At 43.3% G+C, this 9,238-nt stretch overlaps 1 protein-coding gene across 1 annotated transcript in view; it reads right to left on the bottom strand.

Moving 5' to 3' along the window:
• Positions 1 to 316: 316 nt before the first annotated feature.
• Positions 317 to 9,238, bottom strand: part of CDH5 (cadherin 5) — a 34,693-nt gene continuing 25,771 nt past the window's right edge. The window contains exons 9-12 of the mRNA XM_035119438.2: positions 8,918 to 9,042; positions 7,395 to 7,503; positions 6,315 to 6,560; positions 317 to 6,042 (exon numbers count right to left, since the gene is read on the bottom strand). Coding sequence (XP_034975329.1) covers positions 5,534 to 6,042; positions 6,315 to 6,560; positions 7,395 to 7,503; positions 8,918 to 9,042 — 989 coding nt within the window. The 3' untranslated portion in view covers positions 317 to 5,533. The remainder of the gene's footprint in view (positions 6,043 to 6,314; positions 6,561 to 7,394; positions 7,504 to 8,917; positions 9,043 to 9,238) is intronic.

The following is a 9,238-nucleotide window of genomic DNA, read 5'->3' as shown; positions in this document are numbered from 1 at the left end:
AAGCACACATTCTACTGATGTAAAAACACCAGGCAGGCCCCAAAAGTAACCCAAAGATGCATTTTAAATAAAAGAATACATTCTACTCATGTAAAAACACACTGATTCCCGGACCATCTGCGGGCCGGATTTAGAAGGTGATTGGTCCGGATCTGGCCCCCGGGCCTTAGTTTGCCTACCCATGATCAAGACACTTCTTAAATTTTCCCAAATACCCCCATCCTAGCATCTCTCTTGAGTCGTTGTGGGAAATTAAAATGTGGCAAGAGTCAGGTGCTTGGCACTGCTCAGAGTGCTGCCACTGCAGCCAGGTAAGCTTGCCAGGGCCCATTGGCAGAGGTGGGGGGAATTGTCAGACAACCTGGAACTGTCCCAGAATTCATTGCTGTGAACCAGCTAGAGGTTGCTACTAGCTTAGATGTTCCTCCTCCTCCTTGCTGTCGTTGCCTATTCACCTGCACTTGCCCAATGAGCAAATGAGAGGAAAGAAAAAAAGAATAGTAACCACAGCACACCTTGTCCTCTAACTCTAGAAGTTGTTGTGATTAGGCCCGGAATTAGGCAAGGGAATGAGCAGTGCCAATAGTAAAGGTAAAGGGTAAAGGGACCCCTGACAGTTCAGTCGCGGACGACTCTGGGGTTGCGGTGCTCATCTTGCTTTACTGGCAGAGGGAGCTGACGTTTGTCTGCAGACAGCTTCCGGGTCATGTGGCCAGCATGACTAAGCTGCTCCTGGCGAACCAGAGTAGTGCACGGAAATGCTGTTTCAATGCCAATAGTACTGAGTTGCTAATGACTAATCGTGTTAATGACCTAGGATTGCCTCCTATTGGCATATGGGCCATGGTGAGTACATAGCCAATGCCAACCCTGCAAACAGCTCTTCCCAGTATGCCTCAAAGTCCCCAAGAGCAAGTCTACACATTGACTGAGGTGGCAGACTGGATTGCACCATGTCAGACCATTTTTTTGGCAGGGCCATTTTTTAATGTTCTTCCTCATAAAGAAAAAAAAAAACCTTCCTGTTCAAAACTAGGAGATTAGGAAGAAAAGAGTCTAGCCCAGTCTTGTTCCCTGTTCTGCTAGTTTTCTGTTTGCAGGGAGTTCTGTTTTTAAAATGAACAAGAAAGCAAAAACTTAGAGGAGCAAATTTGACTTCTGCCCTATTTTCTGAAGTGATACCTTCCATTCTATCACCTCAAGTCTACCGCTGCATTTCCACTCCTTCCTGCTGCGTGCATAGACCACGGTTCAGAAGCAGTGCAGGGCTATGCATGAAAGCATCCAATCCTGATGGCAGTGTATTTAGTCTATGCAAAAAAACAATGGTAGGGAACAGAACTGCAGAAGTGCATTGTCTTAATTATGGCATTGCTGGAGCTGAGTGCCACCTGCTGCTCATTTGTGTACATGCCGCAACGAAATATAGATATATGCTGATTTCACTGAGGACTCAGTTACATGGTTTTTTGAGGGCCAAACTTACCTATGTTACAAGATCCATGGTTTCCCAGTGTATTTGTTTACACAAAAGAAACCTGGAGAGGCGATGGGCAGGCACTGAAGTGGAGCAGCAACGGTGTTGGCTGGTAGACAGTGAGCCTGAAGGGGCAGGAAGGAAGCAGCAGGGTCCTTGCTAGGAGTGGTGAGACACCCCTCCCTGATGTTTCTGGGTTGCAAGCTTTCTTTTTTGTCCTTGTGCAAGTTATTGGAGAGAGCAATCCATCTGTTAACTTGCCTAGGGGAGAGAATCTCATGACCCCCAGCAAGGATACCACAAGGGTAAGGTGGATGTGCTTCTTCCCCGCCAACAGCCATTTTTGGATCCACAGTATACGCAAGTTAATAGAGCTAGCATGATCATCCCTGCAGCCCCCCCCCACTCTTGTGCGCTTAATTAATTCCACTATCAAAGACCTGAAGAGAGCCAATGGCCCATCACGTTAAGGATTGTGGGTTTGTGTTTCCTTAATGGGACTGTGCGTTCACTTTGATACTGACCACCTGAAGAGAACAATCCCCGCTAGCCATGCTGCATTACAATGGCTATGGCCTACCTGCACTGAAAGAGGCAATATGTCTCCAAATACCAGTGGCTAGGATTCACAAGTGGGGAGAGTGCTGTTGTACTCAGGGCCTGCTTGTGGGCTTCTCATAGGCATCTGGTTGGCTACTGGGAGAACGGGACGAGGTTTCTGGCCCGTTCTGTTCTTCTGCTGAACTGTTAAGATCTTCTGGGCAAAGAAATGGCCAGTTAGCTATTATTTATTTCATTTATATACCACCTTTCCATCGTTGCACCCTGGGCGGTTTACAATTTTAAAATACTTAGAGAAATGATATAACATGTAGAAATGGAAAGGAGGGGACAGTCTCACTGGACTGCCTCCCTCACACTCTTCAGCTGGGTCAGGTGTGTGAAAGGGAGTATGGAATAGGTAAATGACCCCAACTGCTTTTAGCAGGAATGCTGGTTTGAAAGATGAACGAGGCTTCCTATACTGAGCCTTCCATGAAGGGCATGCAAGACGATCCTGTTTTGGGGCTTGTAATCTTCATTTCTCAGGGCAGGATGAGTGAAGAAGAAGCTCAAACCCTGTTTACATAATTGCAAATGTATGGTTATTGGGAATAAGACCATGCCATCAGGTCTCACTTATGACCTCTGTGTATTCATTGGTAGGTTAGAACAGAGCCTATGCAGGAAGAAATGTGCATTAGCAGGTTCCATCAATGCAAATACACTAGTACCCTTACAAAACACAGGGCCTTGAATCTCCACGAGAGACCCAGAAGGTATACAGCTGTACCTGCACAGGCTCCAACCCAACCTTCTGATGAGTATTTGGAGGTTGTGATGGGTTTGCACCACTGCACACCACCCTGTATCCTTTTAGGTCACATGAACATTGCTCCAAGCACCTTGCTTATGTGATGCCTTCACCAAGTGCAACCACAAGCTCCTTTTCAGGTGTCCCACAGTTCTTTGAAAGAAATTTTCATTGACACCTTGAAAGGCATAAATAGGCCAACACAAGTGATTATTTTGAAAGGTGCCCAGGGGTGAAGCATAATTCAGCAGCTGTTCCCTGCTACTTTGTTTGACAAATATGCTGGATGTTAGCAATTATTTTGCAAAGCATCTTTTAAGTCGTCAAGAACAATGTTTGCTAACTAGGCCATGTTTCACTCCCTAGGCTATGGAGTGTTTATTTTATTTTGAAGAAAATCCCCCTGAGTTCATTGAGCTTACCCCGAGATGGGCACTTTTTTGTGGCATACAGTAAGTCAAATCCAACTTTTTTGTGGCATACAGTAAGTCAAATCCAACATATGAGAGAGTGCTGCTCTAAGAACACAGGAACAATATCACCTTATATTGAACCTGTCACAGTACATATAGTGGAAGCTGGTTGGCTGGGTTTCTCTTCAGGGTTTCAGTCAGGAATATTTCCCAGTCCTGCTTGGAGAAGCCAGGGATTGAATGCGGGAATTTATGCATGCAAAGGATGTGCTGTGCCACTGAGCTACACCCCATTCCTCAGTACATTTATAGCCCTTTATGCCTTGGGGGATGACATACAAACATAAGGGAAGAAGTGGTTCCTCAGCAATCTGATAAGCAGATTTTATCATCTGTTTGGTAGATTCCCCTGCGTTTAAATGTACTAAAGCAGGCACCCCCAAACTGCGGCCCTCCAGATGTTTTGGCCTACAACTCCCATGATCCATAGCTAACAGGACCACTGGAGGGCTGAAGTTTGGGGATGCCTGCACTAAAGTCATCACAGGTTTGCCTGAATATCTTACTAATGAGCAGACAAATGCAAGTATACATGAATTTGGCTTTTATGTAGGTAACCCGCCCCACCCACAACAAACATACATACACCTTAAATAGGAAATGTAACTATCCAGTGCAAAAACCATTGATGTACAGTAGAGTAGCTTTTAACACAAAATACAAGGATCATAGGACGCTTTAAAAACTGGATATTGTTTACAATTGCCTTACCATAGCTTTAAATGATTTTATAGTTCACCTCACTGTTTAAACATCACATACATTAATTACACCCAACTATTTTCATTAGTAGGAATATTTTGTTAAACAAATAATAGCCATACATTATTTAGTAGAACCATACTTATATGTATAGTTTGGATTTTGCATGCTAGTGAAAATGAGTATACCCTGCTCACAGAAAAAGTAAAGGTAGTCATGCTGGCCCATTAGGGGAAAAAAGAAAAAAGAAAATCTGTATCAGGGCAACCAAAATATCACACACTAGGTGGCAAGATTTGGAGTTTTTCTAAAAGAAGTCTTCATTAGACAACATGGTAAACAGAATAATGGGGATGGTCGGGGGGGGGGGAACTTGGTGGGTGAAGAAGCAGTAGTCTCTGCATCTGGGCACAGTCGTAAGGTAGACTGGGAAAGGAGGTAACAACAATGGAGGCTAGTCCATTGGGCCAATGGGGCCCTGCCCCTTCCAAGTACAGTTTTCAGCTGGCCCCCACCTAACTACTTCCTCACAGGTCCAAAAGGTAGCACAGGCTGTCAGCCTCCTCATCCTTAGTCTCAGAGTTGCCATTGTCTAACTCAGCAGAGAGGAGAACGGGGACAAAACTAGAATTAGTCGCCCCCCCATCACTCACTTTAGTGCCCCCTACTGTTGGCCTCCTTATCTTTTGTTCTATCAGTCTCAAAGGACACCAGCCTCGCACTGGATAACTGGCAACACAGTACCTGGGAAAGGTCTAGGCTAGTTTTGGAAAGGTCAAATCAGTGATGAATCTCCTATTGGTGTTTTGGAAGCGTCAAATGCTTGAAATATCCATGTTTACAGTACCTGGAAGAAGGGGTAGGGTGGGGGGCACCAGCAAGAAGAAAAGTGTTAGGATAATTTCACAGTTAATGAGGCTTGTAACTTGGAAAAGTTCCCTGATGCAGCTGAATTTCTTCAGCTGTGTTTGAAAAAAAAGCATTAAAAATGAATAAAAATTTAGCCTGTATATACATGCATAATGGAAGTTGCAATCAAATGAAACCTACACTAAAGACTAGGAGATTTGCACTCCCTGAAGTCCCAGAAATTGTTCCTTCCAGAATCATGGGTGGGTTTTGAGTTTTAGTTTCTAAGAAACTAAAATAAGCAAGAAAGGATTGTTAATGCTTGCTGGGAAAGAGCCACACTTCAAAAATGTGTGTGTGCCTTGGGATCTAGCCCTGCCCTTGTTCATACATGTGTCAGAGTGCACCAGAAAGGACTCTATGTGGCCCAATCAGGGTCCTCCCACATGTGCAGGATGCATTAGTATGCTCATGGAGCCCCTTCTGAAATGCTCAAAAGTCATAGCTTTTGCTGTCTATCATCCTGGTCATGTAAAACTGCTCAGAAAAAAAGGTACGTTGAGCTGATTTAGGTATTGGGAATGCACAAATTGCTAGTTGGTTCCGTCTTCTGAACCAACATTCTCTTAGCCACATTGTCTGTGGCTAAGGCTGGGGGAACCTGTCAATACAGAACGCTCAATACAGAAGATCTTCACTGGGTTCCAGCCCATAAAGCTCTGCCAGCATTTTAAACCTGGGACCCCAGTCATTCAGAAAATCATAGTCGATATCAGAGTCTGAGGATCCTGACCCCAAAGAGCTTAAGGATTCTGCAATGGACTCGGCCCCTTCATAACCGTATATGTGGAGAGTGTCGTACGGCAGCAAATCCCCGTCATTGTCAGCTTCGTCTTTTTTCACCTCAATCATAATGCCCATTTCTCCGGTGCCCGAGATCCCATTTCCTGGGGGCTTTTGTACATGGGAGTACACGCAAGGCCTGTTCTCCATGGTCATCCTCGGTGACCTCATGCTGGTCTGGCGGACTGAGTTGAGGACTGACACATCGTAGCTGGTGGTGTCCATTTCACCACCACCTTCTTCATCGTAGGCCACCAGCTGCTCATGGATATCCGTCACATTCTTCCTGAGAATGTTCAGGTCTTTCCTGTGTCGCTTCCTCATAACTATTAGCACCATAATCACTGCAAACAAAACGTAAATTAGTTGTAGAATGGAGAAGAAAAACAAGCATGTGGTTGAATAGAAAACGCAACCTGATTCAACCTGAGGTTCGGCAAGGTGGGAGAAGTAACCATCTCTGAAAAATGGTTGCTACCGTATGACCTTAAAGAGCAAAATTACTCCATTTTCATATCCCTTTCTGTGAATGCCACCCCTTCTGTTCCTTATATGTAATATAAGGGATCTTTCCCCTGGGAAGGCCAGAAATGTGAATATTTATGAGTAGATTTACCAATGATGGTGAGGATGCAGACCAAGATGGCAACTAGTGCTTGGACGCTGACTCCCATTTGTTTTGCTGGCTCTTCGCAGAAAGTGAAGTCTCCTTCCTCGTTGCACTTGCAGACATGGATGGCAAGAGTGTTTGTGCTGCTCTGCTGGGGTGAGCCGTTGTCAGAGATGATGATAGGCAAGTAATGGGTTTTGACTAGTTCCCGATTAAACTGTCCGTATTTGACGGTGACATTCGCTGTGCTGTCTGAGGAAGGCAATAGCATCTCATTAAGTGATAATCTCAAATGGTGATTGCCTTGTAGGAGTGCCAGCTGGCTGGCACAAGTTCAGCTCCTGAGGCTAAGTAATCTTTTCAGGAACCCAGAAAATGTCTGGGTGGCCAGGAGTCATCAGCACTTCTTCTATACAGGAGTGGTTTGTTTTGGGAAATTAGCAGTTTTAGAGAATCAGTTTGATTCAGTGTTGGTCATTTGTTCTATATTTTATAATTTTGTGATGTTTTAATGCTTGTGTTGTACATCACCATGATAGTTTTGAATGAGCTGGCAGTTTAGAAATGTTTTATGAATGATATTAATAACAATATATAAAGGTAAAGGTAAAGGGACCCCTGACCATTAGGTCCAGTCGTGACTGACTCTGGGGTTGCGCGCTCATCTCGCATTATTGGCCGAGGGAGCCAGCGTATAGCTTCCAGGTCATGTGGCCAGCATGACAAAGCCATTTCTGGCGAACCGGAGTAGCACACGGAAACGCCGTTTACCTTCCCGCTGTATTTCTATTTATCTTCCTATTTATCTACTTGCATTTTGACATGCTTTCAAACTGCTAGGTTGGCAGGAGCTGGGACCGAGCAATGGGAGCTCACCCCGTCACAGGGATTCGAACCGCTGACCTTCTGATCAGCAAGCTCAGTGGTTTAACCCACAGCACCACCTGGGTCCCAACAATATATACAGAGCCCTAAATAATTTATAAATAGGGACAAGCAAACCATGAAGCTGTATTTGGCGCATGGTTAGTTAACATTCATACAATGTTTCCTTTTTGCCATCTCATGAAATCCACAGAAACGTACCGTGATTGTTAATTAGAGTGAAGTTGCTCTCGTCAGACACCAAGGAAAACTTGAATTTCACTCCTGGTGACATTTCATCCTTGTCCACAGCAGAAATGATGATAACAGTCTACAGGAATTGAAAAGGTTGTCGTGAATACACAGGGTCATTTCCCCCCTCAAACAATTGCCCAGGAAGGGACTTCACGTTAAGAGTGACAGTCACTCTCTGGGAGCAATTTGAAAAATATATTGTACCACACAACCACGGGCTTCTGTGGAGCAGTGTAAAAAGGTTAAAAAGGTTAAAAAGAAGAAAGAGCCTGTCCTTGGAGCACCTCATAAGTACAGTATGCATCCTTGTGCAGTTGTTGATTATGTGCTTCATTTGCAGATCAGGTTTTTTATAGTTATATTTTATCGAAAATTTTCAGTGAGAAAATAAAGTAAAAGAAAAGGAACAAAACAAAAGCAAAAACAAACATTAAAGAAAAATAAAAAAATACTTGGAATTGTGATACAATATGAAATGTAGGTATATAAACAGTTTTGAAATTAAGGGCAATAGATTCTTAATGTTATTTTTTGTTGTATTAACTATAGAAGCTAAATTATTGTCCCACTGCTTAGGTAAAATAGGAACCTCCAATTCTTTATTCTATTCACTTCTCAGATACCATATGTCAAGTTGATTAATTGAGACCAGGTATCTGTGGAAAACATTCACCGGGTTTTTAGTCTGAGAGGATTTAACCAATTGTTTTTATTATCTTAGGTGTATTAGATGCTGTAAAAGCTGCCGGTCCAAATAAAGATGTTAGCATATGGTGCAGCTGCAAATATTGCCATTGGGCTGAATCAAATAGGTGGTGTTTTTCTTTTCATATAGCACAAGTATAAAATTCATCACTCTCATCTATTAATTGGTCTCAAGTCAATATGCCTGCCTCCATCCTGTTCTTCCATATTACCATTCCCCACCCCACCCTGATTTTAAAAGTGGCATTTCCCCACAAAGTCAGTTTAGCATAGGAAAATTGGTCAATTTTTACAAGACATTGTGTTCCATATTTTCTAGCTGACAATCTTGTTTCAGGAGAATCCTGGGTTTTGATATATTGTGATCCTAGTGCAGTCCATCAAGATAAAGGAGCTAAACATCTATATTCTAGGGTTGCCCAAGTTGTGAAGCTATCACTAATTTTGGGTTTCCAGTTTCTAGTTTCTGGCAATAAACAAGCTTGGTGATATAATACCAAATCCTCCTTGTTTTATTTGCAGTTGCATTTTAAATAATGATACCCTTGGAGTTGAAGAACCCCAAAGGCATTTCCTTAATAAGGGGTTTAATTTTGGGAAATATTTTCTGAGAATATATCTGCAGATCAGTGTTCTGATTTGATAGGTTTAAAGGGGACAAAATGGGAAGATTCAGTCCAAAAAGTGGAGCAAACTGGAAACTTCCCCATCCGACTTCCTAGGCTGGCAAGGATTGCTGGTCTGTGCAGCTGAGTAGTAAAAACAGTTTGGTTCTGATACCTTACCTTTCCTGGCGCAGCATTTTCACACACTCTAGGATTGTAAACATCAGCAAATTCTGGTGCATTGTCATTTATATCAGTAACTTTAATGTAAACTGGTACGTGAGTTTCTAGATTGGGCACAATTCCTGTAGCAAGAAGAAAATCACAGATTCATCAACCATGCACCCCTCTGAAATCAAATAGAGGCAACCAGTGTTCACATTACATCAGTGTGGTGAGTGAATTGGAGCGGAGGAACCTTGCTAGCTGGCCTGAACTCTGAGACATGTAAGAACGTCTGCAGAGAACTGCCACGTGTAATGCACAATTGTTTGCGTAGGG

This window comes from Zootoca vivipara, chromosome 6, assembly GCF_963506605.1.
Source record: "Zootoca vivipara chromosome 6, rZooViv1.1, whole genome shotgun sequence".
Classification (NCBI taxonomy): Eukaryota; Metazoa; Chordata; class Lepidosauria; order Squamata; family Lacertidae; genus Zootoca; species Zootoca vivipara.
The sequence above is the reverse complement of the archived record's forward strand: the minus strand, read 5'-3'. Positions and strand labels throughout refer to the sequence as shown.